The 22,920-nt window shown below is 41.3% G+C and overlaps 1 protein-coding gene and 1 long non-coding RNA gene across 2 annotated transcripts; one reads left to right on the top strand and one right to left on the bottom strand.

Annotated features, from left to right (window-relative positions):
- Positions 1-5: 5 nt before the first annotated feature.
- Positions 6-8,611, bottom strand: LOC109144317. The gene is made up of 4 exons (XR_002045010.3): positions 8,291-8,611; positions 7,040-7,279; positions 5,115-5,254; positions 6-3,180 (listed from the first exon to the last, which is right to left on the bottom strand). It is a non-coding gene; the product is annotated as an uncharacterized LOC109144317 (long non-coding RNA).
- A 3,583-nt stretch (positions 8,612-12,194) lies between these two features.
- PCK1 (phosphoenolpyruvate carboxykinase 1) lies at positions 12,195-19,881 on the top strand. The gene is made up of 10 exons (XM_010396813.3): positions 12,195-12,305; positions 12,533-12,807; positions 14,180-14,361; positions 14,987-15,190; positions 15,505-15,692; positions 16,642-16,804; positions 16,924-17,148; positions 17,243-17,374; positions 18,118-18,213; positions 18,797-19,881. Exons 2-10 carry the CDS (start codon positions 12,584-12,586, stop codon positions 19,249-19,251), a joined length of 1,869 nt encoding a protein of 622 aa, XP_010395115.1. The 5' UTR covers positions 12,195-12,305; positions 12,533-12,583; the 3' UTR covers positions 19,252-19,881.
- The last annotated feature ends 3,039 nt before the right edge of the window (positions 19,882-22,920 follow it).

Genomic DNA, 22,920 nt, shown 5'->3' with positions numbered 1-22,920 from the left:
TCTCACCTGTTATTTCCTTATGAAACACAAAGCCCCGGACCTGCAGAGGTTTCCTTCCCAGTTCACGGGGTGCCCGGTGCTCCTTGGTCCCCGCGCACGGCAAGTCCTGTCAGAGCAGCTGCCGTTTTCTCACCCTCTGAGTGAAGATGAAGATCTCTTGGCCTTAATTGTAGGCCCTTAACCTTCTGCTCCCACTTGGCTGAAGACCACGGGGCTGAGCTCAATTGGTTTCTCCACTTGCAAAATATCTGAAGCACTTGCCACATTTCTGCGACGGAAAGCCTCCAGCCGGGAGCCCTACGCTGGAGTGCTGCTGAAGGGCCGCCTGATGCTGCCGCCACAGAAGTGTTGTACAAAATTGTCTCAAGTGGCTTTGCAGAGGCAGTGGAGCGATGTATAAGCATCGTTACACTGTACCTTAGGCCAGGATTGGTTTTTCAATGAGAACAAGCTGAAAGACTTTTTCAAAGGCATTGTGAAAATGTCTTTGAGGTAAACTTGCACAATTTGAGCGACTTAACGTTTAATCTTGTGTACTCTTCTAGACTAGTAATTTCCAGCCATCAAACATTTTATAAAACCCACTTACTTTGAATACTCTATTATACGCTGGTGCAGAGGACAGATTTGGAGCTTTACCTCTAAATATTAGCTCAGTGCATTGCAGGGTACAGTACATTGCACAGGGACTGCAGCCCAGTGTGGTCCAGATCCTGCTAAACTAAATTACTGAACACTAATCAAAGCCCCAAACCAGGGGGTGGCTTTCCTTGTCAGTGGAAGTAACCCAGTAAAACTGGCACTTGTGAAATATCCATAGCACAAACAGTAGCCCACATCACTGGCCTTCGAGCGGTACCCTCACATGAGGTGGGGTTATTGCACCTTATCCTCAGAAACAGCGACCAAAAATCCCATAAACACCCTTCACAACTCCTGTCCACAGTTCTGTAAAATCTTAAATGCAAAAATAATACAAAATGTTTACATTTAACAACTGCAAGTTAGTCATAACTATTCTACTGCTTGGAATCAACACAAATCCAAGGCAATTATTTAGGCTGGATATGTATTCCAGCAACTTAGGGCTGATATTTTGGTTAGACACCACATTATTCATCATTCACGAATCCGTAGGCTCTCAAAACTAAAGAACAGGATGCAGAGTACACAATATATTCACATAATTAGGCTGCCAGTAACTCTGGCCAGAGATTTTATTTCTTACATATTTCTGAATCTTTTCAAGTTGCTACGTATACTGTGCAATTATGATAGTTGAAGGGCACTGTAGGAAAGAAGTTGTTATAATGATCCACCATCCTTTAGGTTGTTTTAATGAGGTTTTCTGCACTTTAACAGTTATCAGCTTCTGAGAGCTGTCCTGCCTTGCACTTCTGCATTATTAATACCAGCACCATCCGTGCAGCTACAGTAAAGGTCTGTCATTATTTCCACTATTAACCGATATTTCCAAGAATTTATAACTCAAACGCAGAATAGCCCTTCAGTTCATTTTTTGCTGAATTTAAAGGAACCACTTGGATCAGCAATCTATGAATTCAACCAGTTTCTGAGTAGGTTTTGACACACTAGAGGTTAACAGCTCCATAATGGCCGTTGTGGTGTGTTGTGTGTGCAGTCTCCGGTTACTGCTGCTGCATCGTCTATCTCTAGCTGCAATCAAGCTTCTACCCACTCCACTGGGAGTCTGGTTCTTTCTAACACATCAACAGCCTGCATGAAAAGTCTCTCACAAAAAGAATGGAGAGCCATTTTATATTTTAAGTCATAATTATACTTTGGGGAGTAAATGTTCAATGTGAATTATTGTTTGCTAGGAGTATTTTATAAGGAGCATAAGGAATGTAATGTAGGCACATTTTCTTGTGCTAAAGTAACGTTACATAAAGAAACAAGATTCAGCCACAAAATTGCAGATAAATTGCTGATAAGAATCTACCAGTGCCTGAAAGGCAATACGTGGACAACTAAAATCCTCAATCAGCAGAGTAAATTCTATCCTGCACTGAGGAAACACAGCAAACTTTGTTCTGATCTGTGGTTTTCCACCCAAGTATAAACAGTGCATCTGATTTTTTTGAGAAGTAAAATACTGGGTTATCTGTTCAAATTGTCAGTCTTAAATCTGAATAATATCTTTTATAATATTGAAGATGTTTAACACGTGCTAGGTGGAGCTGACTTTTTTAAAAGCTCCATTATCATGTGCATAAAGCATATTTGACCTCAAATTAGTTCAAGGTTTGCTTCCCTTACTGCGTTTCAGAAACTCACTTTGGATGACTGCAGAGGCTGTTTATCCAGCCTCTTTGGTGATGCTTTGCACCTCCATCACAGGTTCTAAACTGCAGTCCTTTGATGCCAATGGAAGGATTGCCATCAGTTTAACTGGGCTTGGAATTAGGCCCAGAATAGATAACTATGTGAAGCAATGACAGTGGGATTTATTTACACATTTTTGACCTGTCCACAAGATGCAGAGTAAATCAGGAATGCCACAGTGCACTTAAAAAAGAAAAAGATAAAAAACCAGAAAAAGACCAAAGCAAAAAACCCCAAAACAAATGGGTTCAAATTTAACCTCCAATGCTCATAATTGTTTCATTTATGACACTCCGCCTTGTAGTTGAAACCTTCCCTCTTCTCCAGAACATGACTCCTGTTAGTCTACGAGAAAACCCAGTCTTTGTTGTGACTTATTTTGACAGCTTTAATACCATTTTCCACCTGGCATCTGGAAAGTTTTCCATTTTCACTTTCCACCAATATCTCACTTTTGTTTCCAAGTATGTGTCGTGTTCACACTGCACCTGTCAGTGGTGTGTGTGCCTTAGCACCGGGCTGCAAACATGCCCACCTTCCCTTTGCTCTTACCCCAGGGACAATCACTACCTTCAGCACCTCTTTTGCAGTGAGATATTGCTCCTCTTAATAACGACAGCACCAGATAACCTCCTTCACACCGTCACCTGCTTCAGAGAAAGTGAAGATACTTCTACAATCTTCTAATTCATCTGGCTCCTTTAAATGTTGCTCAGGCCTTGGAAGCTGTCACTAAATGGTTGAAATCTTTTTGCTGTATTTTCTGGTGCTCCTTGTTCCTTTGGTGTCCCACTTTCACAAATATGAAGCATTTCTTCAGAGACCACCAAAAAGCTTAATTAAAAAGAAAAAAAAAAAGAAAGCACGTCAGCTAATGAGCGTGATAAAAATTTACGTTCTTTTTGATGCTGTTCTAAGCAACTGAATCTTGCAGATTCAGAATTAAGTCAGTGCTTCAGTGCTGGCCTGGAATATTCTCAGGAGAAAATACATAATTTGATCACTTGGAAAGAAGAATATTATTAATTTTTTGGTTTTTTCCTCCAGACCTCTGGTTCTGAGATGGAAGCTACAGTTTATTTTAGCAGACATCATTTAGGATTCAGATCTGACTTGGATTTCTTGCCTGCCCCAAAGAACACAGTTCTCTGCTCCCGGTTGCTACAATCACATAAAAACTAGTCAGACCTCAGACCCAGGAACATCAGAACATACAGTCCTACTTGTTTCCTTGCTGAATCCCCAAAGCAGAGGGAAGATGGGACACAGCAAAGCCAGATGGAAATCATGCTGGAGGGTATTGATTGACTAGTGTCTAGGCAGGCTATAAATTACCACTTCTCATGCACAGAGGAGGGTGAGCAGAGCTGCAGAGCTGCAGAGCTGTCTCGGGGCACAGTGCTTGGACTGTGCTGTTCATGCAGGATCAGCTAAATTCGGGTTGTGCCTAAGGCATGGGGAAAGCCAGGCTTTGCTCACTCTCCAGTGCTCATCTTGACTTTGAGGAGACAAATCATCTCTTTAAATATGAGTGATTCTTGCAGCAGAACAAAAGCAACTCCTATCAAGTTAAAAGACTTAATGCTTTCAAGTATTGTCTATACTCTTAAAATCCTGCTCCATACTGTAAATGATTATAATGACATAGCATGACAAAAAAACAAGACATAATAGAGTACAGATGTGGGATATATAAAAGGGGGAAGTATTTAACATAAGCTTATTGGAGCTGAAAGTACCAGGGATGATTGATTGCTTAGACACAAGTCAGGGAAGTGGTCTAAAAATTATTAACCATAATTGCAATTTGTCTATTAACTGTTTCATCTAACATTGATATATTTAGAAACAATCCTGCCATCCAGTAATACACAATTTGCTGCTTGTGGCAAACAGCAGAGCTGCGTGCCTGGATCTGTTTGGAGGAAGGATGTTTATTGGGAAGCATATCACTTCTTCCATTTCAAAAGACATTAGCGTGGTTATACAGTTAACTACACCTCAGTGACTTCCACTGTTTTTACAGAATACTCTTTAATCCAAGAGATAGCAAAGAAAGTTTTAACTACAACGGCTCTTAGTTAGTTATTACAGGTTTCTGTTGCTGTTTGTGCAAGGGTCGAAGAGTTAAAATTTTAAAAGGCAGAAAGTTTTCCTCTTGTTTTGACTAAACCGGGGGAAACGTGCTGGAGCCGTGCAGAATTTGATTGCCAAACACAGAGAGAAGATACACAGTGAGAAAATATAGTAAAGGTTTAACCCAGCTGATGTAAGAAACAAACTCCAAGGATGTCCATGTTTCCTTCTTTTATCGTGTTGTTAATCTTTAATCAGGAAAACAGTTCTGAGAACAGCTCTTCATGCACAGCTGAACAGACACCAAAACCTGTAAGTTAATAGGATCACCGAAGAAAGAGAGTATTAAATGATTGTCCTAATAAATCTGTAAGTGAGATGTACAACCCAGAGGAGTTCAAATTCTGCTTCCACTTGGATATGCAGCAAGTGCACGTTAAACCTTGCAAAATCAGCAGTAAGGAGGTGGCTGGTGGGTTCAGAAAAGCAGTGGGTTCCTGTGCACTATTTTTTCCAGCTCAGATAACAAATTGTCTTGGGCGTTAAACTTTCTGAGGAGTCCTAATCAACTTCTTGATTCAAAAATCTGAAGAAATCAAGAAAATTTGAGGGAACATTTAACAACTTGTATATTAATGTCACTTCACTGAACACCAGGTGATGTAGTCCATGATATTTATCAGCAGACATACCTTAAATCTTAGTCTTCTGCACTGCTACTGACTATTGAGTCATCACTTAGAGACCACGACCAGATAGCCCCAGGCTTCTCCATCAGGAGCTGGTAATGGAAATATGGTAGAGCAGGCTTAGTTGTACATCTTTTCTGCTCCTGTAAGAAGAAATAAAGTCAGCCTTATAGTCCTTGTAATCTTAAACATCAAGATGAGGCAGTGTCTAGAAAGCAGATGAGAATATCTGGGTGACATGTTTCGTGAATCATGATTATTACTCTGTTCAGAGCTGCCTCTGGAAACTGAAAGTCTCTTGATCTGTCATTCATACCCATCTTTTGTTAAAGATCTTCTGGGCAGAGCACGTTTATGCTTCACCCAAAACAAAAAGGTACTTAGTGCTATTGCAGAGCAAATACCTGAGCTCTACAAGGTTAACAAGTGTGGGGGGGGGGGGGTTTATTTTGTTTGCAGAATGCGAGTTGGTTGCTATTCATTTGTACATACTGGTTTAAGCACACATGTAAGAAACTCCTCTTTACATAAATAGTATTCAAATGCATATGTATCATCCTGAATCAGTAAATTTGGAGGGAGTTACAGATGGTCAGTCAAAGATGCATGTGTAGCAGAGTCTGAATTCTGTCTTCCTAAAAGCATAAGAAAAGAGCATGATTTCCAGGGTCCAGTTGAACTCCTGATCTCTTTACTGAGGGTTGTTTGTAGAAATAATCATAATTGCGGCACTTGTCTGGTAGGAACTATTTACAGTGACCAAACAAAAGTGCCTGTACATTGAAAAAAATCCCATTGTGGTCCACTGATGTTGCCTTATTCCTATTAGAATGCTGCTAAGCAGAAGTGTACAGTATGTAGGACTTCACCTGACCTGTTAACACTTACATAAGTTTCCAGTAAACAGAGGATTTGTTACAGGGATTATTGGTTTTTGTGCAATGTTGATTTTCCTCCAGCTGCCAGGTTCAAGAACCAAAAGGTATGTAGTGCTTGACATAGGCACGTTTGCCTTCTGACCTTTAGATGTAGCTTGGCTTTCATTTCTGCATAATCAGCTTTTTTATCCTGTTGCTTGGCTTTTAGTGTTATAAAAATGCTTGAAATATTAGTCAAAGCTATTTTCTTGAGGAAAAAATTACGGAACAAATCTCACTTGAAACAGAAAACATGGTTCAGCCCAAGTTGCTGCTTTTGTGTTGCTACTGAAGGAGAAAAGAGGTTTTAGTAAACGCTTTTCATTTCAAGTAAGAATTTACTATTTGCATTACAGCAACCTAGTGAGGACCCAGCGGGGACTATCTGTGGCACAGACAACAATAAGAAGAGATAATGATCATGTCTAATTAGGGTTTAAACTCCTCTAGCTGGGAACTATCAACCAAACTAGGAAAATTCATAAGAACAGGGAGAAATTGGCATCATCTCCTCCCAACCCCCTTCCTAGGGGATGATAAAGGCTTGGGGATGTAGTTACATGTCCAAAGTCAAATGGGAAAATCCATTGCAGAGGAAGAAACAGAACCTAAACCTTCGGAATCTGCTCCCACACTTACTGGTTAAAGCCATCCTTCTTCAAAGGAGTCAGCTCAAGAAGGACGTACAGAACTGTGACCAGCGGGTCAGACTGTGTGTAACAAGGGACTGAAATGTTGAGGTAGAACAAAGATACATGGGAGGATTTAAAGGAAAGAGAAAAAGCACATTGCACAGGTAGAGCTGGGTAACTGTGAAAGGACAACTGCCAGCAGAGAGCTGCTAGAAAGCAAAGCATCGCAGAGAAATAATGAACAGCGTACAAGAGGAAGGAGCAAGGGGAGCCAGGGGTGTCTCATCCTAGAAAAAATAAACAATTTTAGAATATAAAAAGGTGCTTCCATGTCATTTCTTTAGGCCTGAGGAGGTGAGGTGTCTCTAAAAGGACATACTTAGCAGGACACCAGTCATCCACAGGAAGCCAGAAACTCTTGAACGAGAGGTGCTTGAACTCGTGTGCAAGGATTGTTTGTCTGTTCCCCTCTCTCCAAGTAGGAAGCAGGGAGTCCTTGACAGCTGCAAACACACTCCTCTGTGGTAAAAGACATTTCACTCCAGCAAGGGTAACCATTCTTATTTGCAGACTGGATCTCAGAGCCATCTGGGTTTTGTGTGACTGGGCAGAGGAGATGCTGAAAGGTAAAGGAAAGTGCAAACCTTATGCTGGCTGGTTTTCACTCTGGTTTGTATGGTTTCTTCTTTGTATGTCCCCTTCTCTCCTGGCTATGGTTCTACTGTTCATCCAGCAAAAAAACCCTGCAGTAACCATGCAAAAGTTATAATTTTGTTGTGGCTAGGGTAAAGTCAGTCAAAGTCTTGGTGGGCCCAAACTCTCCACGTGACTATGAGATCTTCTGCAGTAGATGTGAAGAGCTCCCGAGCTAACAGAATTACACATACCCAGATGCTGGTCAGGTACCAGTGGCTACAGAGCCCATTACTCACATATTCACACTGATACTTGACAGGGGTTTTTTTAAGAAAGGACAGTATTCCTTTAGGGAAGAGTCCCCAGATTAGAGTCACAGCTCAAGAAATGGCTCCAGAAGAGCGACTGCTTATCAAAGTTAAAATTACATTAATCAATCCCATCTCCAGAGCTGAGCCTGTAAAAGTGAGCTTAAAAATAAAGTAATAATAATAACAACAACAATAACTATTTTATCTGCCCAAACAGAAGAACAATGAGCAAGAAACCAGTGTGCCCATGGTATAATGTCAGCCTTGGCATGTACTGTGGCCCAACCAGGACTTCCCCTAAGATACAGCTCAGGATTGAGCACTTGAGCTGATACTAAACTGAGCATCAAAGGTTGGTGACTTTCTTTAGAGACCTTAAACATGCATGGGTGCATGTTCCTGGCTGCTGAAATTTGCTTCCATTTGTTTTGAGAAATGTCTGTTGTCAAGCTGAAAATACTAATGGAAGTACAGTCTAATCATGATAAATCTGGGTATTTTTTTCCTCTCCTCCGCCATCAGAACAAGCCACTTCATTTTGAACATGGGCAAAAAAAATTACATCGCCTTTTGTAGTGGTCCACAAATATATCTTACAATCTGCCCAAGACAAATCCTGTATCATTTGGGGTTGGGAAGAAGGAGGTAAGAAGGAAAGCACTGTGGCCCCGGATTGCTGCTACCTGTTGTGGCCGGTTGCAGAGGCTCAGGCTCACGGTTCACGCAGCGCACGCGGAGAGGAGTGTGCAGCACGTGTGGCAGGGCCCCCAGACCTCCTGCAGATGGGTCAGTGCCGAAGAACTGCCTGCAAGGAAAGGGGCTGTGAGGCGGAAATATCACGCAGGGCTGTGCAGGGTCTGGAATAAGCACTTGGCTCGCTCACAGACTCTTTTGCAAATGCAGGCAATTTGCACGGTTCACGTTTTCTTCTGGAAATTGAGAGAACAATCCCTGCCCTGCTCTCTGTGAGCTTGCAAGGGCTGCCCTTGGATCTGGACTCTGTGGCACCCAGTCCAGCAGCTATTGGAGTGTGCTCAGTGTCAGCTGAGCACGACTCCACCACAGAAATAACAAGCCAGAGGCAGTGCTCTTCCGTTAATAGAACAGTTCAGAGAATCTTTAAAAAAACCTAAAATTTTATAACAAAATACCCAAGTGACAAACTCTTTGGAGGTGACAATATGTAGGAGAATTAGCAATGGGAGGGAAGTAGAATTTCTGGGTATTATTACATGCCATTAACAACTTTCAGATCGCACTGTGAGTGCTTTGTTGCACCTTGGTATGTAGTGATGAGTTAAGCTTTTAATGACACTTTTTCTGAGCATCTAAAAACTTTTACATTTATTGAGTTCCAGTAAGTCTGTAAAACCTGAAGTGCTCAAAAACTGCTGTTTTGAATAACCTGAATAGTGTCCATCAAAGCAAACGTCCTAAACCCCCTCCTTTCAAGACACTTGTTGAACACTCTCATCTTGAAATGTCAGATTCACACACATTTAAATGATTTGACAGCTTCCAAGAATGCACCTGATAAGCATCACATTCAAGTGTCAAGAAGCACAGAGAAAAAGTGCCAAAAAAAGTTCAATCAGAAGAAATCGTATCAGCTATTAGATGAGCATTATAATGTAGTACTACTAAAAAAGACTTCTCATTTAAATGGAAAATAAACTTTACATTCAAGACAACTCTTTTTTTAAAGGCCTTACATTGCCCTGTACCACCTCCCATGTTTGCCATTAGTGAAATCTTCTAGAAACTGAATTCAGGCAGCAGCACCCACTGCTAGTGGGTGAACACCTCAAGACCACTGTAACTGAGCCATTGGAAGTGCTACATCTGGGTTTTTTGTGTGGGAGACAGTGGGTGTTATGAGAATTCACTATCTTCACATAAAACCTTTAATGCCTTCTGTTGGCTGTCTAAAAGCTGAATCTCTAAATGAGAAGATTCTTGAAAAAAAAATAAAAAATCCTGGGCCTGATTTGCATATGCTCCACTTATTTCATTGCACCAAATACTACGTGTGTTTTATGTAGGGGCTTGAGGCTTACTGTGTGTTTGTGGTATGCTTTGAGATCCTCTGATGGGAGGTGTTACCTAAATACAAGTAATTTGATGCTGAAGTGTCTAGAATTCCCAGTGGACATCTGCACTCGAGCCCTGCTGCCATCACAAATGAAAAACATTTGGAATCCTTAATGTGATTTTTAATGGACATATGTTCATAACACAGTGCCACCAATTTGGCATATTTAGTGTCTTCTCAAGAGAAGCCCACAGTTTGTATAGCAAGATTGTGGGAGGTTAGGATTGCAGTGTTAGAAAATTTGCACAACACCTGCCTGACTGTAATTTAATTGGCAGAATTAATGCTCTGGGTTTGGGAATTTTTTTCCTCCTCTCAAAACCTAGAGACACTAAGACTTATCCTGCTGTATTACACTGTTGTATTTAAGCTTTTATTCTGATTTTACTTGTGCTGCAATAGGATCATTTTCTGGTCTACTGTCTTCCTGACAACTGAGCATTGCTGGCTTACTCTCAGTTATTTCTACGTACACTGACTTACCTGGCCAGCAAAAAGCACTCAGTATTTTTGTACTTCTCTGAAAAAGGGCTCTGCTTAGTATTACTAAAGATTATGCTCCATTTTATTTTTAATGAAGGTACTTAATGACGTGTTTTAAAAGGAAAATATTTCTGATCAGCTCCACCAGCAACACAGTATGTGGACTTTGAAGACAAACACCAGCTTTGCCATTATTAAATTTGGGTTGGATTTTGTCTTTGCTTACGTCACAGCCCTATCTAGAACAGTCTTTAGCACCTCTTATCCCACCAGATTTTTGTTTTCCTTTTCAGGAATGTTTGGCCTTGCCATGAATCAAGGACAGCCCCTCTTACCTCAATATTTTCTTCCCTTATTTACAAAACATAATAAAAGACTTTGATGGGGAGATAAAGGGTACAGTCCCAGGGGGTGTTCCTGCAGTGGGAGGTTCAGCTCTGCAGTATTTTAGACTTGCAGGGCAGGAAGGTGAACTGCAGTCCTGATCCCTGCTGCTCTGCCAGCATGGCTTTTCAGGGCTTGTAAGTCACTGCTGGCTGCCCCAGCAAGAACCTTGCTGGGACCATCCAGCTGCTTCACAACCTGAGCAATGGCTGGGTTATAAACACCCTTTATACAAGATACTCAGTCAATTTTGTTGCTTTATAGAACTGAAACTTAGCTGGGAATCCCAGATTTCCTATTCTGCAAACTACCAATGACAACATTTTACATACATAGTAAAAGCCCCATCAATACAAAAAAACTCCCACAAGCTGGCATGAAATCACCATCTCATCCAGACCCCAGATGCTCTGATGGGACTGGATGTAAACACAGCAAGAGGAAATGGCAGCAGAGTTATTTCTACAGTTCTGTTTGTCTGAAATACTTCAGTCTTCACACACCCAGACTGCATGGACAAATGGACATGAGGACCACCTTTCTTTATGGTCACAATGGTCTGAAATGGAATAGGGGAAGCTAAAGACAGGCAGGCAGAAACAGAGACAAGAGATCAAAGTGTCTGAGATCACACAAGCGTCTGATATCACTCTGAGATAACGCTCAGAATTTTAAGAGTAGTAGTGGCTGTTGGTATCAGACACTGCCACAACTGATACAGATACAGACTCAAGTCTATGAATGTGCACATATGCACAGGGCACTTCACCCACAGAACAGTGTGCAGCCCCAGTCCTGAGCAGTTCTGTGCTTTTGCTCTGAGTACTAATTTAGAGATGGGTTAATATTTTATGACACCTCCCCCCCACAGAATTCACAGTAAAATAAAACATAATATTTGAAAGAGGAGGTTAATTATTGAGACAGTTGCCACTCCGCCTATTCTGGGCTTGTAGCAATAGAAATTAATTGTTTAGTTTCCAAGAGCCTAAAGCAAGCCATAAGCAAAAACTTCCTAGCCTACACTGAAGGAACCACAACCCTTAGATTTATATTGCTTGGGAATATTTTAGTATTGCATAGACAAAAATGAGAGCTCTGGGCCTTGTGTACGTAGTGGTTATTCAGGCCTGTCAGTGCTCACTGTTGAACTTTATACCTGGATCAGGCAATGTTCCCAAGGTGAGTAAACACTCCTTGGACGAGCCTCCACTTCACAGCCAACTAGTGACCATCTGCCTACAAAATGTGCCAACTGCACTTTGCCTCCGTGCATGACCTCTGTGTTCCTGCTGCAGAAACTCTTTGTACTCAACCTTTCCCACAAGCCGAGAAGTTATGACATTTTTGATTTCAAAGCCAAATTGGATCAAAGTTTGGTTAAGCTGCTAAATTTTGTAACTGCTTCAAAACAGCAAACCCGGGGGCTAAGAACCTCCGCTTTCAGCATTCATTAATCAAGCCTGTTAAATCATTACCCCACCAGGGCTGCTTTGTTGACAGCTCTGCGTGATGACAATGTCAGTGGCACTGTCCCAAGACACATCCAGCGGTGATGTAAAGGACAAGCCTCCCTCACCTCAACTGGTGGGATGGACACTACCACAAAGAATATTTAAGGAAGGAGGTGCGTCCTTGGAAAGCAGCAATTGCAAGAGAGCTCCAAGGCAGGTGAAACGGGCTCAGCTGAAAGGGACAGCAAAATCCTCTCTGGCATCCAGCGCCACCTTACATAGACAGTAAGTAGAATGGCCTTTTTTTTTTTCTTTTTTCACCTTAAATTAGTAGAATGGCCTCTATTTTTTCCACCTTGAAATTAGCAGTGATCCAAATTCCCTATCTCGATATTAAAGCAGTAGATAATCAAGTCCATTGCAAATTCTCCCTTTATGTTATATGTTGTTAGGCTTTGTGACACTGGTTAGAACGTAAAGTGTGCTAACACACCCAATCTATTTGATTTTAGATTGTGATCAGTATTTTAAAGCCATCAACAAGATCCACTACAGCTTCAATAATGCCCCCACAGTTGAAAGCCGAGATGAACGTCATGCCCAAGGTTGTCCAGGGGGATTTGGAGAGTCTGTCTCCAGAAGCGAGGGATTTCATCGAAACCAATGCCAAGCTGTGCCAGCCTGAGTGCATTCACATCTGTGATGGCTCGGAAGAGGAGAACAAAAAAATTCTGGACATCATGGTGGAACAAGGCATGATCAAGAAGCTGAACAAGTATGAGAACTGGTGAGTAGCCTACATGAAGTCAAGTAACATCTCAGAATTGGAAAATTCATTTTCTATCCTGTTTACTTTAAAAACTTCTTATAACTCTCCAATATTTGCTTTCCATGAACATTTCGGAACTTTAGCTTACATAGGTGAAATACTCAGGAAAAGCAAACTTTGTCCTCTAAAAATTAACATTAAGCATATTATTCAGTTGGACTATCAACTGTATGTTGTCTCTATTGATTAGTTACATCAGGGAACTGAAATAATGTCATGAGACATACGCAACTAATCATTAGCAGTGGCTAAATATTATTGAGCAAATCTTCTTTTGAAGACTTCTACTATTTTAGCCAGTTAGTTTATTCATCACATACTTTTTTGTGGCATTCAGATAGGTCTGTGGGTGTTCAAATGTTATTCAGTACAGGCATTATTCATATCGTACTGATGAGCTTTGACTCTAATGTATTCTGCAAATACTTTTTTCAAATATTTCATAATTTCTCCCAACTAACTGAACATGAAAGGAGAATATTAACAACAAGTACATACTCAGGAATTACGTGCCAACCACGAGATCTTCATGGGAGAAATCTGCAATGACTTTTGAATAACTAAGTGCAGGAATTTGGCAATCTGTTTGCAGACTATTTGGGAGAGAAAAGGGCAAGATTCACCAGATAAATTATTCATTGTTAATTATATGCTTAGCTGTAGTGATGATGGTTATGACAGCCCAACTAGAACATTTTTATACTCATGGAAAATTTCAATGCACAGAGGTGAAAATGTAAAACAATCCCCTCTATTGAAAATAGATGGCAAAAATTCCTTGGAGGGGAAAAAGAATCCCCTTAATAAACTCCTTCACTTTTAATGATCGTGCTTATTCTCAGTATTTCCTTTGTGATGCCTCTAACTTAAAGAACTATGCCAATTCACTAAGCTGGGTTCTGATCCCTCTGGCACTTATACCAACACTTAAACTACTTTCCTTGGCATCCGCTTAGCTCGAGGCATCATTTTATGGTTCCCATATAAAACAACTTCACACTGATGAGAATGAGAATTAAAGAAGATTAACTTTTCCCTGAAAGTTAGCAACAGAGAATAAGGCTGAGATAAGGGGCAAAGGAGTATTAACATGTAACAAGAATTTCCTAGACCATATAATTTGTTATTAGCACTGGAAAGTCTTAAAACATTTTGTATGAGAGAATGTATCTGACTGATTTTTGAGATTATCTGTTATACTGGCTCTGTCACTGTAATTTTTGCCTTACAAAGCATTGTTTTAGCATCCTTTTGTGCCAAATTGGTCCCACAGAAGGGTAAAAATGCTATATTTATAAAGTCTAATTTCCTGATTTTTGGTGAAATGCAGCTGGTTGGCTCTCACTGATCCAAGAGATGTGGCAAGAATTGAGAGCAAAACTGTCATCATCACTCAAGAGCAGAGAGATACCACGCCGATGCCTAAGACTGGAACAAGCCAGCTGGGGCGCTGGATGTCTGAGGAAGATTTTGAGAAAGCCTTCAACACCAGGTTCCCGGGCTGCATGCAAGGTAGGCAAGAAAAAGATGATTGACACTGAACTTTCAGGATTGCAGAGACACTTACTACTGTAAAGATGACAGTTACAAGTCACTGTTATCTTTAAAGAACAATTTGAGCTGAAGATTTAACTTTATACCCCTGATAGTCACTTCATTGGTTTCATGCAGATCTTACCACAGACCCAAATACCTGGGCAAGGACAGCCCTCAGTCTCTTTCCAGCACTGTTGTCTTCCAAAAGAGTGGCAAAGTACAAAACTTTGCGTGACTTTGTTCAGTAAGTCACACAGCAACTAAGCAGCAGATAGGAAGTGAGATGAGAATGAAGGACCCCCCCATCCACAGCAATAATTTCAGATTCAGGGATTTACACTAACAGAGAACTTGACCTTCAACTCCCCTTAGTCCTGGCTAGACAATCTGTCGGAACTGCTGCTTTCAGCATTTAAGATAAAACTTCTTGCTACACAATTCGACAAACAGAAAGCTACAAGCACTCTTGAAACATCATCAGGAGCTCTCACAAGACAAACGGCTCTTAAAGGACTGAGAAACAACCTCCTCGTGAATAAAGGTTACTTCAAAAGTTCTTTGTTTTACTCTTGGCCACATGTTGCTACTCCCTGTTTTCCAGGACGTACAATGTATGTCATCCCCTTCAGCATGGGGCCTATTGGGTCACCTTTGTCCAAGATTGGGATCGAGCTGACGGATTCACCCTATGTGGTGGCCAGCATGAGGATCATGACACGGATGGGAACAGATGTTTTGAAAGCCCTGGGCAATGGGGAGTTTGTAAAATGCCTTCACTCGGTTGGGTGCCCTCTCCCGCTAAAAGGTAAGAGCCATTAAAAACCCCTGGAAATTCCCAGGGCTGTGTTTTGGAGCTCTGTGTGTGTCCTCAGCACATGGGAGACCCTCACCAGAGAAGACCAGGGTGGTTCTGTAACAGCACTAGGTTCAAAACTCAATTAAAGGAATCAAAGCTCAACGAGAGTTTCATGGAAAGGAGATTATTATCCCTGGTACTTACCAGGGATTTCCTTGAAGCATCTGGTGTGGGTTGCTGTCAGAGGCTCAATGCTGATGAAACAACAGCGTGATCAAGCATGGAAATTGCTGCATTCATGAGTACAACATTCTGTTCTGCAGAACCATTAATCAACAACTGGCCGTGCAACCCGGAGCTGACGCTGATTGCTCATCTCCCGGATCGCAGGGAGATCATCTCGTTTGGCAGCGGCTACGGAGGAAACTCCTTGCTGGGGAAGAAATGCTTTGCTCTCCGAATTGCCAGCAGACTGGCCAAAGAGGAGGGCTGGCTCGCAGAGCACATGCTGGTAAGAGCTATTAAATCATGTGTGTTTGAGCAGCCGTTAAACCCCAAATTAGAGCCACATAAATCCATCACCCATCTTGTTATCAATGAAATTAGTCTCACATATGGATAGTCCTGTAACTTTAGATAGGAATGTATCCCGTGCCAGGCTCATGAGGAATAGAAAACTGCTTGCAAGGCCAAGTGCTAAACTTTTAAAATAGTACCTGTAATGGCATAAAACAAGCAAGATTTGGAACTTCTGAGAGTGACTTCTTGGAGGCAGACCCATGTACTTGAGCAGAGCCTGAACATCATCACTGGGCATCTGCTTTACAAGTCTAATAGCTAAAGATTCATACAAGTTTTTAAAATTGTCTTTCATATTATAAAGAGGTCTATGCACTCAAAAACCTGCAAATATTGGTTTTTCTAAGGGAGTTCTAAGGCTGTGTACCCTTCATGCCTTTAATTTCTGCTGTCACTCAAATATTCTACCGCCATAAAATACCACTGCAAAAAAGAACTTCAAAGTGCATAAGAGAACAGTCTCAGAAAAAATATCTGTGGTCTCTGAGAAGAGCAGAAGTATCTACGCACAAAGTGCTTTCCCTTCACTCCACTTGTGCAGCCAAAAGAATATTGCCTCGTTTTCTTCTGTCTCAACAGTGAAACCCAGATGTATATGGTCTTTAATCAGCAAAATAAAGATAAATGTTTATTATGTACAGACCTAACATTTTTTAAAATATAAGAATTTCTTACAGATATTCTAATGGCAAGAGTTGACTCTCTGATTTCGAAAGTACAGTTTGAGATATTTGTCAGCTATATTATGTGGTGCTTTTTCTGTAGGAACAAATGTGCATTATTAAATATCTTACAATTTCCACTTGCTGGGAGACAATCTCCAAAACAAAAAGTGCAAGAAAAAAAGACTGTGTTTAACAGTTGCATTAATTTTTCAATAGATCCTGGGAATTACCAATCCAGAAGGTAAAAAGAAGTACTTTGCTGCAGCATTCCCTAGTGCATGTGGAAAAACTAACTTGGCCATGATGAACCCAAGCCTGCCAGGATGGAAAATTGAGTGTGTGGGTGATGATATTGCCTGGATGAAATTTGATGAACAAGGTATGGAAATTAAATTGGAATGTTTTACAGGTTGCTGTAGGTGCAGTAAGACATGCTACAAAATTCTGGATAGAATTAAATCAGTATGATTTACTTATATTTTGTCATTTAACTTCCAGGCAACTTAAGGGCAATCAATCCTGAGAATGGCTTTTTTGGTGTCGCCCCTGGAACCTCAGTCAAAACAAATCCCAATGCTATTAAAACCATATTCAAGAATACCATCTTTACCAACGTGGCAGAAACCAGTGATGGAGGTGTCTACTGGGAAGGCATTGATGAGCCCTTGCCAGCTGGAGTGACCGTGACCTCGTGGAAGAACAAGGATTGGACCCCAGACAACGGTACCTGGCCCATGCCATGGCCCTCTCTTGGCTTTCTTTGAAATTAATTAATGTTACTTCTGCCATCATGACCTTTTTATTTCGTTCTGTGCAGGGGAACCTTGTGCTCACCCCAACTCCAGGTTCTGCTCCCCAGCCAGGCAGTGCCCCATCATGGATCCTGCGTGGGAGTCGCCCGAAGGCGTTCCCATCGAGGGGATCATTTTTGGAGGCCGCAGACCTGCTGGTAAGAGATGCAGCAGCCACGTTTCCAGGCTGAAGTGCTGGCCACAGAAGGGTTGACACACAGCTGGCCATAGACATGGGTTTTTCTTTCACAACTGCAAAAGCAAGGAAATAACAATGTTAGTCCAATTTCTCCGTGTTAGCCTTTGGCACACACGCTTCCAGCCACTGGTATTGCAGTGTCTGAGTTGTTTGATGTTAGCACAAAACACATAATAATAATAAAGGGCTGGAGGGAGATCAGGACCCACTAACCTGGGTAGTAGACACATAGAAAATTGCTGTATTGGCCTCAATTTGCTTGTAGTTTAACTAGTTCAGTTAGCAAATGTTTAGAGAAATGAATCAGTTTTAGATAGTTTAAAGAAAGGGAAGTAAAATAAATTGTCCTGTTAAAGATCACCTAAAGTTGGAAAAGAAATAGAAGTAATGCTAGGTCTGAGTCTAATATGACCACAGGACCAGATTCAATTTCCACTAAAATCTGCTGGAGATTCTGATGTCCCAGATATCTCCCACTGAGCAACTAAACATGGATGTGTTCAGTAATCAGTAGCCAGTTTTGAAAACATTCATTTAAACTTATTTGCTGTAAGAGAGCAGGAAATGAACTGATTTTAAAAAACAGGAAAAAGTAGACTATATCATCCCGTGACATGCATTCAGCACTATCTCAGATAGCAAAACCTGTTATAAAAATGTTTCTGGCCCTCTAATTACTGAAGTGATTTTGTTCTTTTTTAGGTGTCCCTCTTGTATATGAGGCCTTTAACTGGAAGCATGGAGTATTTGTAGGAGCAGCCATGAGATCTGAAGCAACAGCAGCTGCTGAGCACAAAGGTAAATCAAAATTTAATCTGCCTACCTGTATTAAAAGCAGTCCCCTCTGGACTGCCTGCCCTCTCCTTCCCCTCGCTCTTTCACATTTCAGTCTTGGCAGATAATTTTGCAACCTGTGCATTTTCACAATAGGAAATATTTGCACTGGAATTAAGAGCCAAATTCTCTGTAAAAGTCAAATTAAGCAAAATAATCCCTTAGGTGGCAAGTATACAGAACAGGATGCAGACACAGGGTTGCCAGAAGCCTTGACAGGGAGTTCTTGTTACAGTCTGGGATAAACAAACTTAAATTTTCTCTTCTGCTAGAGCTCAACATAGATGCGTGAATGATAGCCATCTCTTGAGGATCTTCATTTAAGCTGCTTGACCTGAGATTTAAGAAGTTTAAAAACAAAAATTAATTTAATTTCTACCTTTTTTTGTACATCAAGGATAATGCTTGTGTTGTTTCTTAAAGCTCTTTGGTTCAGAAGGATGGTGAAGGGATTATGGGTATTAAACCCTGGGAGGATCTGAATCTTTGTACTTTAGAATAAATGTGCTATGTATTCCCTTACCTTCTCCATCTGTGTTTTGAACAGGCAAAATCATTATGCACGATCCATTTGCCATGAGGCCTTTCTTTGGCTACAACTTTGGCAAATACTTGGCCCACTGGCTGAGCATGGCCCATCGTCCGGCTGCAAAGCTACCCAGGATCTTCCACGTTAACTGGTTCCGGAAAGACAGCCAAGGGAAATTCCTGTGGCCTGGCTTCGGGGAGAATTCCCGTGTGCTGGAGTGGATGTTCAACAGAATTGAAGGGAAAGCCTCTGCCAAACCAACTGCCATAGGTTACATCCCTACTGATGCTGCTTTGAACTTGAAGGGTTTAGAAGATGTCAACCTGACCGAACTGTTTGATATCTCAAAAGAGTTCTGGGAAAAAGAGGTAGAAGAAATCAAGCAATACTTTGAAGTGCAAGTTAATGCTGACCTTCCCTATGAAATAGAAAGGGAATTGCTTGCCTTAGAGATGAGGATAAAACAGCTGTAAGCTGATCAAACCCACAATTATTTATCAATTCGCACACACTAAGACAGGGCAAACACATTTCACCAAATCACCACTGGAAGCATAACAGCACACTGATGGGCAGGGGGTTATAATGAAAGTAGGTCATAGCTTAGTTAGGATATAAATACAGACATTCTAGAAATAACTCCAGACCTAATGATTTATAACTGCATCGGTTGTTGTGAATAGGTGAGCAGCTGTGGGAGTGCATGTACACAGGGTCTGAAACCCCTGCTGTGTCACTTACATGCACACAGAGCCATGATGAGTGTAAATTATTTGCCTAGTTCTGCGTATACAATCCAAACCAATCCAGCCTTCAAGTTGTAGCACATTGTTTCCATCACAGAAACCTCTGGAGTCTCAGACTCTGCAGGAAAGAGGAGAGAAAATTAGATGCTGTATATATGTACTACCTAAACATATTTCATGGCTTAAATATTTTTTAGAAAAATGAAGTCGTAACTTCTATCAGAGTGAAAGATGACTTTATATTACTAATGCATATTTAAGATATTGCTATTATATATTACTCATGTTCCTGTGATTTCCAGATGTTTTGAATGGCTTGTTCTTAAACTATAAAATAAATGTTTATACAAAATATTACCTCATTTCCAGTATTCTTGCTGTTTATAAACTGCATGCATATAAATTGAGCCTCCTGTCAATACCACAGCACAGGGAGAGATTCACATGTGGAAGTTAGATGTTGACTAGAGTTGATCTGCTACTCCTAAGCCAACTGGTTTAAGCCACATACTGTCTTTGCAACTTTGATTCAAGCCAAGGAATGGTCCAGAAATTATGATACCAGCTGTGAGCAGTCATCCAGCTGGTGACACACTCTCCATAACTGGGCATTGTTAGTTACTGCAGGCATTTATAAAACAAACTACCCTCTAGGAAAGCCCCATATTAGGACCTTGCTCATTTGTTAAAGTCATAGGATTTGTCTCTGTTCCACAGTACCTTGGCTTTTGCAAGAGTAACGAGTGCAGCTGTTGAAGTAAAGACAATTTGGGAAAAAGTTCTCCAGATTTGTCGGGATGCCTAAAGCCTTAGAGCTCAATGAAAATCAGGGTAGGAGCCTGTGTTGGCTTCCTTGTAGAGCCAAGACACTAAGACCATCCCGTGTTCTCCCAGTTAGAGGTGTCATTTATGTGCTTCCCACATCCCTGGCAGGTATCCTGCTTTTTCGCTTTGAATGCTTGATCTCCCAAAACATATTGCAAATATTTGCTTAGCAAAAAGAAAATCACTTACATTGTGTAATAAGCCTTTTTACAGACCTTGCTTCCTTGCAGAGCAAACAGTGCCGGGGCTGGTCAACAGCTGCCCTTCAAAGTTTGCTAGGAGAGGTCACATAACCTGAAAAGGCTCTAACCACCCCCTGACTCCATATTTAAGACTTAACACAAACATTATCAGTTCTGAAGTGAATAATAGAGCCCAACTCAATGCACAGGTCAGACAGAGAACAGACAATAGAAAGCTGTGATGGAAGTGGAGGAGAGTGGTGCAGCCTCTGTGGAGGTGATCAAAATCACATCTGCATCTCCTATAGGGTCACCTATATGTGTGCTCTTGAGCAGGCTCCAAATCAATGGAAAAGTCAAGGTGAAAGTCAATAAATAAGTCAGAGGAAGTGAGCCAAGGAAGACTGGAATACACACTCCTCAGATTCAAGGATTACTATCAAGTGTATAAAATAAAGTTGTTAATAAAGTAATTCTATAAATAGCTGATGAAAAGCCTGGGCCGTTCCCAAACTGATATGACAGCACTGGACTGGTATTTGGATATGTCTAAGGAAGAACAGGGAGAGCTGAGAAAATTCATCGTGGTAATATCAGAGAGTTATGGCCAGTTACAGCCTCAGAGTTTCTTAGAGGCCTCGGGAGAGGATCGCGGCCCTGAGCAGCGCAGACGTGTTCCAGGCACAGCTTGAAATGCTGCCCAGGAGATGTACAGAAGCTTGGGGCTTTCCAGAGCTCTCTGAGCACTCCAGTGTGCTGCTCTGCCTTCCCAAACACAACCAGGCTCCAATGAATGTTCCAAAGAAACGACTCCTACTTCCTGCCAGAGGAATCTGTGCCAGGGGCCCAAGCCCAGCAGGCATATGGACATGGGAAAACCAAGTGACACTTCTCCCATAAAATGCTGCTCCGTGAGGAGATATAGATACCATCACTGAGGTCTTACAGCACACGCCCAGTTAGCAACACTGCTGTTATAAAGTGCTAACTGCCTTGAGAATATCTTACCCAGCCCAAAACACTGGCTTTCATATTCTGACTAAACCCCTGCTTTCTCCTCCTTACCCCAAGAAATTGGGGAGTTTCCCTTCCTTTGACCGGCCGCTGCCCTCAGGTTGTGCTCTGGGTGTTTTTCCTATGTAACACAGCACTACTCATGGACAGTGACTATCACAAGCTCCTCTGGCAAAAAATATTTAAACCATTTTTGGTTTTCCCACTGCGCACATTTTAACCACATGCACCTTTTCAAACACTGCTCAGAGACAAAGATCATTCCGGAAACCAGAAAATGGGGGAAAAAACCTGCTGTACTGTTAGGAATGAGAACAAGAAAATGAGTTTTTGCATGAGTCATTCAATAGCTCCTTTGTATGTAAATATATCCTCAGCCCATCAGCATCTATGGGGAGTACAATTTACATTTTGAATGATCAAAATGTTTAGTATTGGCAGTGAAAATGTTTAAAAAGAGAGAAGGCGGTGGTTTAAAATTTAGAAACTTACTCAACCGTGCCAGATTATGATCTCAACTCTTCTCCCTCCAACAAATACTATGCTCCATAAAAACAAAATGCTTTTAAATTGAAATTTGGAAGTTCCCCTGATTTTCAAAAGAAAGAGGGGAAGGCAACAAATGCAATAAATTTCAACAAATTAGTAGAGAAATATAAAACTTGGCCTATTAAACGCAATTCAGAGAAGGGAAGCACAGGCAAGACTAACACACGAAGTGTACGGAGCCATAACATTTGCAACAGCTGTGTTATGAAATGCACTTGGTATTCTGGGAAGTGAGAAACAAAATACTTTGTTAAAACACTTGTGGATGTACCGGTGGCTGAGAAGAAGAGAGACAAAATTAAAATCACAGTTTAACCATTAATGCTCTTGAGGATACGATCTCTGGTGCCTTGTTTGTGCCGTGATTCACTGGACAAGAACACTGTGATGGATGCACCGCATCCAGGAAAAGCTGTGCTCAACTGCCCTAAATTTAGCACAGTCCCTCAGGCAAAAAGTCTGGCCTCAGTGCCAAGTGCTCCTGTTAGCACAGATAAATCCAGAGCTCAGACCTAGACCTTGGCCCAGTCCTTGCACAGGTTGAGAAGCCTCCAAGCCCGATGCCATCCTTTGGACTCATTTCTCATGGTTCAAGGTCAAGTTTTGACTGTGTTTTGTCTTGTTCCTTCAAATCCCTTTCTCAGATGTCAGTCTCAGCAGTAATTAGCTTGAGTATATAAGATATCCACACACCTGGATTCTGTCAACATCATGAAGGTTAAACCTAGTAAATAAATAAACCTGAAAAGCAGCATCCGGCTTGCTGCAGAACTCATGTTGGAAAATTGGGAAACCAAACTTCAAACCTCTCACAATTCTGGGATGA

This window comes from Corvus cornix, chromosome 20 (genome assembly GCF_000738735.6).
Source record: "Corvus cornix cornix isolate S_Up_H32 chromosome 20, ASM73873v5, whole genome shotgun sequence".
Lineage (NCBI taxonomy): Eukaryota > Metazoa > Chordata > Aves > Passeriformes > Corvidae > Corvus > Corvus cornix.
This window is presented reverse-complemented; position numbering and strand designations above follow the sequence as displayed.